The 13862-nt window shown below is 35.5% G+C and overlaps 1 protein-coding gene across 1 annotated transcript in view; it reads right to left on the bottom strand.

Moving 5' to 3' along the window:
• Positions 1-13862, bottom strand: part of LOC123556562 (cGMP-dependent 3',5'-cyclic phosphodiesterase-like) — a 175976-nt gene that overhangs the window by 95752 nt on the left and 66362 nt on the right. The window contains exon 6 of the mRNA XM_053544451.1: positions 5866-5956. Within this exon, the coding sequence (XP_053400426.1) occupies positions 5866-5956 (91 nt within the window). The remainder of the gene's footprint in view (positions 1-5865; positions 5957-13862) is intronic.

Here is a 13862-nt window from a genome sequence, read left to right on the forward strand (position 1 = left end):
CATATTAAAGGGAGGTAATTAATAAACAAATGAATTCCATGACACTTATAATATTATGGTACTAAAAAAAAATGTTTTTAAATTACACACAAGAAAAAGTTAATTTTAGTGTTGGTCAATGCAGAGCTGTGCCCTACTTACCAACTTAACTTATTGCAACCAACTAAGCACATGTATTGTACTTTATCATATAAAAGGTCAACTTGGGTGCTTATGACCTTGACCTTTAGCACCTTTACACAATGTCATGTAATGTGAACATTCATGTTATTTGAATATACACAAATGTATAAAAAAGTTACAGACCAGGTAAAAAAAATACCAAAGGTGACCTTGACCATGGAGCCAATGTCTGGGTCTTGCACATTATACATCAAGTCATTATTGGCAACATTTGTGCCATGTCATTTTAAAATCCCTTGATGAATGGCAGAGCTATGGGCTGGACAATAAACAGACCATGTTAACCTGTTACCTTGACCTTGGAGCTGGTTCTTTCACATGACAACACATCAATTCATTATTAAAATCCCTTGATGAATGGCATAGTTAAGGACTGGAGAAGAAAATGATCATATTAAACATTGTCCTCTAAGTGTGACCTTGACCTTAGAGCTAGGGGAAGGACACAGCCTATTGCTATGTCCCCCGTTTTTCTTCGAAAAAGGCTGGGGAAACAAAAATATTTAAGGGTTGAAAGAATTTTGTAGATGGTCATCAAAGGAACATTTATTTGGGTGAATTAATTTGAATTCTCAGTTCCAGAAGATTTTTAAAGTTATCCATAAAGTCATACAGAAAAACTTAGCCCAGACCCCAAATGCCATGCTTTTTAACACATCAACATGGTTTGAAGTAGTTTGGTAGAGGGTCACCAAAAGAACATAGCTGTCAAATCATTTTGAAATCGGACCACCCGTTTCAGAGTTTCCCATAATATAGCAATACAGAGAAAACTAGTTTGCATTCATACATGCGAAGGAGAGTAAAAATCACAGTACTTCATAGGTCCTTCCCATCTAATCAGTAGTTAATCCTCCCCAACATGTGGAAATTTTGAAAGGCCTCTAAAAGGGGCCAGGTGCCCCTTTTTGAACAACATTTGGAGAATACCTTCTAATGATGCTACAAAGCAGTTCATGAGTTGCTTAAAGGTATTCCTATTTTCAGCTTTAGTGATCCCTACATGGGCAAAAGTGCTCCCGTTTAAATAAATTTGGAAGAGGATGTTATAATGATGCTATATACCACGTTTGATGAAATCTATCAAGTGGTTCCTGGTAAGAAACTGCTTCAATGTTTTCTATATTTAGCTCTTGAATGTGGCCCCTTGAGAGGACCACAAGGCAATGCAACATATCAAATATCAATAGCCTAGGCCTTGCAGTTCCAGGCAAGAAGATTTTCAAAGTTTTTTCCTATATAAGTCTATGTAAAACTTGCGATCCCCTGGGGCAGGGCCTCTTTTCGCCCCAGGGTTATAAATTTGAACGGTCATGACATTGAGCGGTCACAAAAGCTCACCATGAGCCTTTGGCTCAGGTGATCTAAAAACTGGTAGTGGACTTTGTGATGATGCTATAGACCAAATCTGATGAGATCCATTAGGCAGATCATGAGAAGTTTTTTTTTTAAAGGAGTTCTATTTTTACCTCTTGTGACTCCTCAAAGAGACCAAGTACACTTTTTTGCAAACAATGGGAAAGATCCTTATAACGATGCAACATAACAATTATGGTGAAATTGTGACCAGTATTTTTAAAGATTTTTTTTTAAATGTAGAAAGTGATGTACCATCTGCCTATACTAACAGCTCATCCTGAACATTGAAGTTTGCTGTTCTTTTTCAAGGAGAGAATTTTAGATGTAGCCATTTAAGACACCAAAATTAATATTTATACTCATCCTACTGGCAAATGCAGTCCCACAGACACGCTGCTATCTGATTGGTCAATTGAAGTTTATGCTCCCATATAAGACAAGAGGGTCATGATGACCCTGGATCGCTCACCTGAGTAATATGAGCTACATGTTTCAAATGTCAAACTGATGATAAAATATTAAGAAAGTCAGTAGGTCACATTCATGGTCAATGAAATTCAGTTTTACGATTTGTGTACAAAACTGTGTATGTCATCAAAATTTCAAGGCTGTATCTTAAACAAGAGGACCATGATGGTCCTGAATCGCTCACCTGTCTCCACATGACTCAATTTTCATGAAGATCCATTGAATAATATGGCTTCTAGAGAGGTCACAAGATTTTTCTATTATTTGACCTAATGACCTAGTTTTTGAAGGCACATGACCCAGTTTTGAACTTGACCTAGATATTATCAAGGTGAACATTCTCACCAATTTTCATGAAGATCTCAGGAAGAGTATGGCCTCTAGAGAGGTCACAAGGTTTTTCTATTTTTATACCTACTGACCTAGTTTTGACCACACGTGACCCAGTTTCAAATTTTAACTAGATATCATCAAGGTGAACATTCAGACCAATTTTCATGAACATCCATTGAAAAATATGGCCTCTAGAGAGGTCACAAGGTTTTTCTATTTTTAGACCTACTGACCTAGTTTTTGATCACAGATGACCCAGTTTTGAACTTGACCTAGATATCATCAAGATGAATATTCAGACCAACTTTCATACAGATCCCATGAAAAATATGGCCTCTAGAGAGGTCACAAGGTTTTTTCATTATTTGACCTACTGACCTAGTTTTTGATGGCACGTGACCCAGTTTCTAACTTGACCTAGATATCATCAAGGAGAACATTCTGACCAATTTTCATGAAGATACATTGAAAAGTATGGCCTCTAGAGAGGTCACAAGGTTTTTCTATTTTTAGACCTACTGACCTAGTTTTTGACCGCAGTTGACCCAGTTTCAAACTTGGCCTAGATATCATCAAGATGAATATTCAGACCAACTTTCATACAGATCACATGAAAAATATGGCCTCTAGAGAGGTCACAAGGTTTTTCTATTATTTGACCTACTGACCTAGTTTTTTGAAGGCACGTGACCCAGTTTCAAACTTGACCTAGATTACATCAAGATGAACATTCTGACCAATTTTCATGAAGATCCAATGAAAAGTACGGACTCTAGAGAGGTCACAAGGTTTTTCTATTTTTAGACCTACTGACCTAGTTTTTGACCGCATTTAACCCAGTTTCATACTTGACCTAGATATCATTAAGACGAACATTCAAACCAACTTTCATACAGATCCCATGAAAAATATGGCCTCTAGAGAGGTCACAAGGTTTTTCTATAATTTGAACTACTGACCTAGTTTTTGATGGCACATGACCCAGTTTCGAACTTGACCTAGATATCATCAAGATAAACATTCTGACCAATTTTCATGAAGATCCATTGAAAAGTATGGCCTCTAGAGAGGTGGCAAGGTTTTTCTATTTTTAGACCTACTGACCTAGTTTTTGATCGCACGTGACCCAGTTTCGAACTTGACCTAGATATCATCAAGATGAACATTCTGACCAACTTTCAAAAAGATCCCATGAAAAATGTGACCTCTAGAGTGGTCACAAGCAAAAGTTTACGTACGCACGCATGGACGGACGACGGACGCCACGCGATCACAAAAGCTCACCTTGTCACTTTGTGACAGGTGAGCTAAAAACTAGAGTTGTCACAGGAGTGACGAATTACACCCCCACAATATGGCCTTGTCACAGAACTAAGCCAATGTCAAAACTGCACTTGCTTGACCTTTGACCTACTGACCTCAAAATCAATAGAGGTCATCTGCTGGTCATGATCAACCTCCCTATGAAGTTTCATGATCCTCGGCCCAAGCGTTCTCAAGATATTGTCCGGAAAAGGTTTAAATGACCTTTGACCTTTGGAACCAAAAATAATTACAGGTCATCTGCTGGTCATGACCAACCTCCCTATTAAATTTCGTGATCCTAGTCCCAAGCGTTGTGAAGTTATTGTCCGAAAACCGTTTAAGTGTTCCGGGTCACTGTGACCTTGACCTGTGACCTGCTGACCTCAAAATCATTAGGGGTCATCTGCTTGTCATAACCAATCTCGCTATCAATTTTTATGATCCTAGGCCCAAACGTTCTCAAGTTATCATCCGGAAACTGTTTAACTGTTTCATGTTATTGTGACCTTGACCTTTGACCTACTAACCTCAAAGTCAAACATGACCTGTATTTAATCATGTTACACCAGTGTACAAAAATTTAAGAGCCTAGACCCAAGCGTTCTCAAGTTATCATCTGGAAACCGTTTCTGTTCCGAGTCACTCTGACCTTGACCTTTGACCTACAGACCCTAAAGTCGAATTTGACCTGTATTTCATATGTTACACATGTGTACCAAAATATATGATCATAGGCCCAAGTGTTCTCAAGTTATCATCAAAATTATTCAAATCGGTCAAGCCTTTCATGAGTTATCATCCGGAAACCACAAAAACCAACAGACCGCCAAGCTCACTCCTATATACCCCCCCAAACTTCGTTTTGTGGGGGTATAACAAGAAAGTAGGTCAGTAGGTCAAGGTCACAGTCAAGTGACATCATATTACTTGGGGTCATCAGGTAATTATAATTAAACAGTCTTGGAAATTGGATCAGATGATCTTTTAAGTATTTTTCCTATATAACTCACATACTAACTAAGTGACCCGAGGGCAAGGCCTCTTTTAACCCCAGGGGCATAATTTGAACAATTTTGGTAGAGGACTACTAGACAATGCATCGTACCAAATATCAAAAGCCTAGGTTGTATGGTTTCAGACAAGAAGATTTTTAAAGCTTTTTCCTATATAAGTCTATATAAAACTTGGGACCCCCAGGGCAGGCCCTCTTTTCACCCAAGGGGTACAATTTGAACAATTTTGGTTGAGGACCATAAGACAATGCTACAAACCAAATATCAAAGGTCTAAGTGTTGTGGTTTCAGACAAAAAGATTTTTAAACTTTATTTCCCATATAAGTCTATGTAAAACTTGGGACCCCCGAGGCGGGACCATATTTGACCTAGGGGGATAATTTGAACAATCTTGGTAGAGGACCACTAGATGATGCTACATACCAAATATCAAAGCCCTAGGCCATGTGGTTTTGTACAAGAAGATTTTCAAAGTTTTCCCTATATAAGTCAATATAAACCATGTGATCCCCGGGGCAGGCCATATTTGACCCAAGGGGGATAATTTGAACAATCTTGGTAGAGGAGCACTAGATGATGCTACATACCAAATATCAAAGCCCTAGGCCATGTGGTTTTGTACAAGAAGATTTTCAAAGTTTTCCCTATATGAATCTATATAAACCATGTGACCCCCGGGGCGGGGCCATATTTGACCCTAGGGGGATAATTTGAATAATTTTGGTAGAGGACCACTAGATGATGCTACACACCAGATATCAAAGCCCTAGGCCCTGTGGTTTTGGACAAGAAGATTTTTAAAGTTTTTCCTTTCGGTTGCCATGGCAACCAGAGTTCTGCATGGAATTCAATTCTTTGAACAATTTTGAAAGGTGGCCACCCAAGGATCATTCCTGTGAAGTTTGGTGTAATTTTGCCCGGTAGTTTTCAAGAAGAAGATTTTTTTAGAAATTGTTGACGGACGACGCACGACACAGAACGGACATCAAGCGGTCACAATAGCTAAAAAATTACAAACATCTGCTTCAATATTTTACAATATTTAAACAATGACTTGAAATAATGCGCCTTTGGCATCAGGAATGGTTTTCATTATAAGCAATCAATGTTCAGAAGAACAAATAACTAGGAAGGTCGCCTCAAGCAATAAATTACCCGGTTTATTGAAGTGTCACATTCTAAAGTCAACAACAACTATCTTACCGCAAAGCTTGATGAGCTGTTGACTAGCACGTTCCTCCACACTCCTCGTAGACTGGAACGTTCTCTGTATATGATTGTAGCACGCTGCGATCTGCGACAGGAAGGAATGCATTGTCAATACATATATATTCTCACATACACAAATATTCAAACATGTATGTCCACTAGTACAGAAATAGGCAGGAAATGGTCAGGTCATTTTTGGCACTGTAAACATGATTAAAAAAAGTATTCCTGTTGAAAAAGTGTCATCCATATACACTTTAAAAACATATGGGTCACTCTTCTTGATAAATATGTATCCTGTTGAGAACTAAAAAATGCCAACGAACATCTTAATTATATCACTTGTTGGACAACTCTAGCTGTTTTCGAGTAATCTATTGCAATTCCAGCAATAATACTTATGCAGAAATGAAAGACTGTTACTCAGCTTGAAACTTCTGTAGTTTTGTAGCTTTTTTATCCTCAACAGACATTAATCCGACCTGATGGAAAATATCACCAACACAACATATTCTGCACTAAACAGAGATAAATATCCTAATCCAATAGCTTTATATATATTTTGCCTTGTATTTTTATGACAAAACTTCTTTTCTTTCTTTCATTTAATATTAAGCTTTGTAAACTCTGGAGATATTGGCCAATATAACATTATAGTTTAGTATGAGGCAGAGCTGTCTTTTCAGATAAATGACCCTCCCAATATTCCAGTTATGTTTAAATTAGCTAAAAATTTAATACAAATTAAAAACAAACTCTTGGTCAATTGAAGGTAAAAAAAACACCTAAAACAACTTGAGAATCACGTCTTCAATGACTTCAAAATGTTTAATTTATTTTTAATTTTTATAATTATAATATTTCTTAATCATTAATAAACTTGACATCTGTTGATTATGACAATCCTCATTAATTGTGTCGATCACTTTTAATACACAAAGTTAACAATATATAATGTATATGTTTGTATCCAGAAACAAACTCCAATCCCAATTATATTTACAGTTCCAGTAACAACAAAATTTTCTACAAGTCAGTTAGCCATAACTCATCAAGTTAACAAGGACAAAATAGTACAAGTCCCTTAGGTTTGTATTTAAACCTTTTAAATAGCTTCTCTGCATTAAGTTATTAAGAGTTTAAACTCTGAATTTGGTCAATACATTCCATTCTATGAATAACAAATATAATTATTCCACAGCATAAGACACATTAACAAAAGGTTTCCACAGCAACCTTTGAATTTGAATGTTCCTCTGAAATTGATTTTCTTTCTTTTTTTACAGAACTTAAACACCACATTCAAAATCCAAATCTCACATCAAAAACCAAGCACATAATTTTTTTCTTACATCTTACTAAAGATAACACCCTAGTATTGGTATTTCGTGTTGTTGTGTCACCAAAATCCATTACTAGGAAACTGTTTTATGAGAAAAAAAAACAAATTTCCCTTTCAAGATCTCATCATTAGTGAAGAATGAATAATTTGTATAATAATCAATCCATACAAAATTTACTCCAACAGTGGTTCAACATTCAATCACTCAAGGAAAACAGGCATTAACCCAGTCAAAGAGAGCAGGTTTTAATTGCGCTACAGACTGGGGTTAATTATACAATTCAATTAAATAATTTGGTAGGTTTATTTTTCTCCAAACAAATCAATAAAAATTGCCCTTAATTATTAATGTATAGAGCATTCCATCTTTAATAGCTCCCTGTTTCACTTTCTATATGTTTCATTTTCTGTCATTACTTAATATTCCATTCACAGTAACTGTTGACATCCAAAGTAATTGAAAAATACAACTTATCTAACATCATTGGAATTCCAAAAGACAGTTCTTATTTTTTCACCAGGCCCAATCTAAAACAAAAGCCATACTAATTGCCCTAATTTTAGCATCAGATGTGTCAGATGTCCCAAATGAAGTGTGATCTAAACAAACAAGCTGCACAAAATCTATGGTAATTAGCTGCCAATAGCAAAATACCACTATCGCCTCTAATCGACCGTTTCTTTTAAACCTGTCAGAAACACTAGACCCTACAATACATGCTCTGCAGAGGAAAATATATAACAAACACTGTTGCTATATTATCCGTATTATCCGCTGTTACGCATCTTACAAGTGAATCGAAGTTCTATCTTCAGCAGGACACATCAGATTCTTACAAATAAATCCTCCATACAAGTCTCCCAAGCACTTTATGTGAGCTTTACGATTCACCATTTGATCCATTTCTCGTAACTTTTCTTGGTAATGCTTAATCATTTTGGTTCCAATATTGAACACAATCAAACCGAGACACAATCATGGTGCACAATATTATTCCTTCTTTAACTTTTGACATTTACAAAGATCATCATCTATTTCTGTCAAAGTTTCCTAAAAAGACGACTTCGGTTTCTGCTTTTCGGATGCTATTTTAAAATCAATAGTAATGGTTCTGGCGGCTTTAAAAGAGACAAAAGTGAACTGCCTATATCCTATACCAGAATATATTTGATTAATTTATCGTACCAGACAGAAGAAATAAGTTTAAGAAAGACAACATCACTAGACAAAATTATTATGCACAAGTTTTCTGTAGAATACGATTTTTCTACAAATGTCTGAAGAATTACTATTCAACGAAAATGGCAAACTGAATTTGATTACTTAACTTTAGCAGCAACAAAATTAAATAAGTTTAAAGGAAATAGGATTAGTGTTAAAAGATTCAAAACGATTTTGAAGTGTCTGACGTCTAACTCAACTCCATATTCAGCACGCTACATACTCGGTCTCTCTATATAAAATCTGATCAATATAGTTTGCATATGTCCCTGTTGCATTTCCATAAAAGTAGTGAACTGAAAATTCTAGAATAAATGCATTCATTTATTGACATCTTGGAGCAAAAAAATTATTTAGCAAATGGCCAAATCTGAAGTAAATGCAAGATCTGATAAAAAGCAAAGTAAGTTCCATGCTGTACGGTTACAGTGTCTGACTCCTAACTGGGGATCACTCGTTTGAATCCTGGGGAGTAACCATACTTTGACTAGCTGCATCCCCAAAGCCTTTTCTTTAATAACGTAAAAAATTTAGGGAATATCGAGACAGTAAAGCACTTCATGAAAGTAACAACATAAGAACTTTCTATACAATAAATGTAAATGGAACTGTACTTAAAATTATCTTGACCCTAATGTTTTTGATAATTTAATTAAAGCTGTATTTTTCATTTCATTAAAGTGGCATTATGCGCATCTTACTGCACATAGTGTTTTTGGTGAATGTTTTATAAAAGCAGTTTTCCATTGCTGTGCGTTTAAATGTGTTAAATTAACAATTCCGCATAAGTATTTGAAGCTGATTCTTTAGAAATAAAGAAATCGGACTAATGAAATAATAGTTCTTTTCTTCAATCTTCTACGCAATTATCTCCCTTACCTATAGGTAGAGATTTCTGAAGTTGAAGGGAAGCAACTTCTGCATTCAGTTTGACTTTTCTTAAAAACACTGCCCCAGTCAAAATGTGAAAAGTCATATTTGGAAAGTTATTATTTCGTACTGGTAACAGGAAGAGTTTGGTATATTGGGTTAAAAGCTATAATTTCCTCCACCCTTTTTACACAGACATCTATTTCAGCTGGAGTTTTACTTGAAAAATGCGTATATATATAATTCCACTTTAATACTTATTAGGAAGTAAAATCTGTGAATGAATTTAAGCAATTTTATGTTACACATATATTATCAAAACTGACTTCAGACCTTATATATACTGAAAGCAATACAAGACCATGTCATTCAGGACCATACTAGTCATGCTCTGTTACAATGCTCTGATGCAAAAACCTTTAAATTTTGAGTCTGAGTCTGGATGCACAATTGCCTCACATCAAACCAGATAATCTAAAAGATATTGTAATCTTATATCATAAATATATGTGGGGGACTAATTTTAGTGGATTTCTTGATTCTATCAATCCAAACTAGCTCACAACTTGATATCCCTAAAAGAAATTATAATTCTAGTAAAAATCTAGAAATTTCTTGCTATCAAATAAAGTGAATCCTCAGGATGTGTATAAAAATTGATGGCAAAAGGCAAAAATATGCTATGTTTAACAGTACTGGTTTAAGTTAAAACATGTTTATATGAGCATATTACAGTCAAAGAAAGCAGATTGCTTGAAACCACTGTTAAAGAGTTCAACAGCACTTTCTGCTTTATGCTAGCAAATAATCAAGGAGAAAGATACCAAGTGTCAAACAAGAGGGTCATGCTGACCCTAAATCGCTCACCTGAGTAATATGAGCCACATGTTTCAAATGGCAAACTGAGGCTAAAATATTAGAAAGTAGGTCAGTAGGTCAAGGTCACAGTAAGGTGACATGTAATCACTTGGATACATCAGGTAAATATAATTAAACAGTCCAGGAAATATGATCTGATAATTTTTGAAGTATTTTTTCCTATATAAATCATATAACAAGTGACCACCAGGGCAGGGCCTCTTAACCCCAGGGGCATAATTTGAACAATCCTGACAGAGGTCCACCAGGCAATGATACATACCAAATATCAAAGGCATGGCCTTGAACTTTCAGACAAAAAGATTTTTATTTATTTCCCTTATTTAAGTCTATGTTAAACTTGGGACCTCATGGGACAGGGCCTCTTTTCACCCCAGGGTAATAATTTGAACAATTTTGGTAGAGGACCACAAGGCAATGCAACACACCAAATATCAAAGGTCTAGGTCTTGTGGTTTTACACAAGAAGACTTTTAAAGTTTTTTTCCTATATAAGTCTATGTAAAACTTGTGACCCCTGGGGCGGGACCTCTTTTCACCCCAGGGGCACAATTTGAACAACCTTGATAGAGGACCATAAGATAATGTCACATGCCAAATATCAAGGCACTAAGTCTTGCAGTTTTGGACAAGAAGATTTTTAATGTTTTTCCCTTATGATTGCAATGGCAACCAGAGTTCTGCATGGAATTAATTTTTTTGGATAATTTTGAAATAGGACCACCCAAGGATCATTCCTGTGAAGTTTGGTGTAATTCTGCCCAGTGGTTTTTAAGAAGAAGATTTTTTTAAAAAATGTTGACGGACACACAACGTACAACGGACGACGCATGACGGACATTGAGCGGTCACAAAAGCTCACAATGAGCCTTTGGCTCAAGTGAGCTAAAAATCAAACAATTACAATTGACAGATACAAGATTTAAATTTTACAGATTAAGAAAGCAACAGAAGACCTCATAGACATTTCAAGATAAACAGTAAATGTCAACAACTGTTCAAGTTTTCACCAACCAACAAATTATGTCAATACAATTTCCCCTGATCAGTCACTGACCCTTCTTCTTTTATTTCTAATTTATTGTGACGGACAATTTTTGTCCTTAAAAGATGTATTGATGGAAAAAAGGAGGTTACACTATTTTAGATTCAGATGGTCAAATGATATGTAACTGGAACATATCCAGTTATTGGAAAAAGATGCACTTTTGTTTTCAGCTATCAAAAACGTATGTAGAATTATGACACAAGATTTTCATAAATCTTAAAATTCCAAGCTATCTTCACAAAATGAAGTGTGTCTGTGGTAGACTTTAAACATATTTTTCCATTTAAAAATTTAGAGCAACACTAATCCACTGATATTTTCCACTGCTGATAAGCATGTACACATGTATATATTTACTGGAAACCACATCTCAAGTTAAATCATTTCCAGTAGGTAAGATGTAATTTCTGAATAAACAAACCGTGATCAACAGATAAACAATGTTGCAGTTCAGTGCAATATCTCATAGAATCTGAACACAGAGATTGTGACAAAATCTCATAATTCCTTTGGGCTACTGTGTACAAACTTTCCCAATTCCTGTACACTAATCCTACAGCATCTTTTGAGACAGTGGATCTGCAGGAACTTACTATCATATTCAATAATATTGTGAAGTTAATATTCAGAATTTTTAAGATCAGGGCCCATTCCATACTGGCAGATTAGAATTACAAAATACCTTCTGAAAGACTTTTAGCTGATTCTTCTGTTAACCCTTTACCACACAGAACAGAAGCCAGAGTAACCTCTTTTACATAACACTGATAAGTGATAATCAATAATCAATAATCGGTATATGGCTGATAAAGGTGACTGTCTTATCTGAACAGAGGTGTTGGCATTATTTTGTGATTACACACACTTATGTTAAAAATGTCATTATTTTAATATTTTCTGTAAGTTTGACATTATTTTTGTCAATATAAAGTTTATAGCAATTTAAATTCTCTTTCCAATGATACAAAATTTATTGTAGTTTCTCTTTGAGTTTCGAAGATATAAAGTGTTAAAGTACGGGAATATATATTTTTTAGGCATAAAATTCTGTTTTGGATTACTTTCACATTGAAATTCATATACAATTTCATTTTGATGTTTGAAAGTTTGATTTATAGTTAATAGACTTATCTTCCGAATCGGAATCGGTAAGTATTTATATAAAAAAAACAACCATCAAACTGAATAACACTACAAAAATAACGGATCGTAAAATTTCTGAAAGTGCAAAAAGATCGCTGAGATCGAGACTCGTAATCGACTACAATATTCTTGTGCTAAAAATTAAAATATTTTTAAGATAATATTACGTAATATTTTGATGATCAAACGTCGGTACATCACGGGTGACTTCCGCTGCAATTAACTCTTGGGGTGTCATAATATATTTGAAAGCCGCGGTCCTTCTGTTTTGATTAACACTTCCCGTTATGTAAGGCCATAAATTCCAAGCCATCGTATACGTATACACAAATTGTTGTTTAGGGGAAATCTGCATGTATCACGCATGACCTTCATGACCTAACACATTTAAAAATACTTTGATGTTAAATGGTTGTTATTTTTAGAACGAGGAAAGCCCGCGAACCTGCCAGTTGCAAGCAGTTTTCTCAGTAATTTTCCATGACGTAGCATCGTGCACATGTAGGAAAAAACCCCGGTGTCTTTCTTTGCAAAGTACTCGATAAATTTAAATAGTAACCACATGATCTTGTACGTAAATAATGATGACGAAATCCCATATTTTGAGTTAGTAAACATCCAGAATTTGTTTCTTTAGGAAAAGAACGAAAATAAAGCCATTGATTATGAGACACCGGATAATACGATTCTGTTCAAATGGCCGTTAATCGGTATAATACGTTTCTATCGGGGAACCGATAGACTCGGGTCAATACGTTTCTGTTCGGTAATCAATAGATACGGTGATAAACGTATCGGTGTGGGAAAGGGTTAAGAGCTAGTGCAGTAATATTTGTAACGATATAGAGGCAATCTATGTTGCCAATATACATACAATAGAATACAGCTGAGTATTAAGCTTAACCCTTTCGCACATCGATACGTTTATCACCGTATCTATCGATTACCAAACAGAAACGTATTGACCCGTGTCTATCGATTACCCGATAGAAACGTATAATACCGATTAACGGCCATTTGAACAGAATCGTATTATCCCGTGTCTCATAATAATTTCGTTCTTTTCCTAAAGAAACAAATTCTGGATGTTTACTAACTCAAAATATGGGATTTCTTCATCATTATTTACATACAAGATCATGTGGTTACTATTTAAATTTATCGAGTACTTTGCAAAAATAGACACCGGGGTTTTTTCCTACATGTGCACGACGCTACGTCATGGAAAATTACTGAGAAAACTACTTGCAACTGGCCGGTTCGCGGGGCTTTCCTCGTTCTAAAAATAACAACCATTTAACATCTAAGTATTTTTAAATGTGTTAGGTCATGAAGGTCACGCGTGATATATGCGGATTTCCCCTAAACAACAATTCGTGTATACAATGGCTTGGAATTTATGGCCTTACATAACGGGAAGTGTTAATCAAAACAGAAGGACCGCGGCTTCCAAATATTTTATGACACCCCAAGAGTTAATTGCAGCG

The sequence above is a fragment of the Mercenaria mercenaria genome, chromosome 5 (assembly GCF_021730395.1).
Source record: "Mercenaria mercenaria strain notata chromosome 5, MADL_Memer_1, whole genome shotgun sequence".
NCBI lineage: Eukaryota > Metazoa > Mollusca > Bivalvia > Venerida > Veneridae > Mercenaria > Mercenaria mercenaria.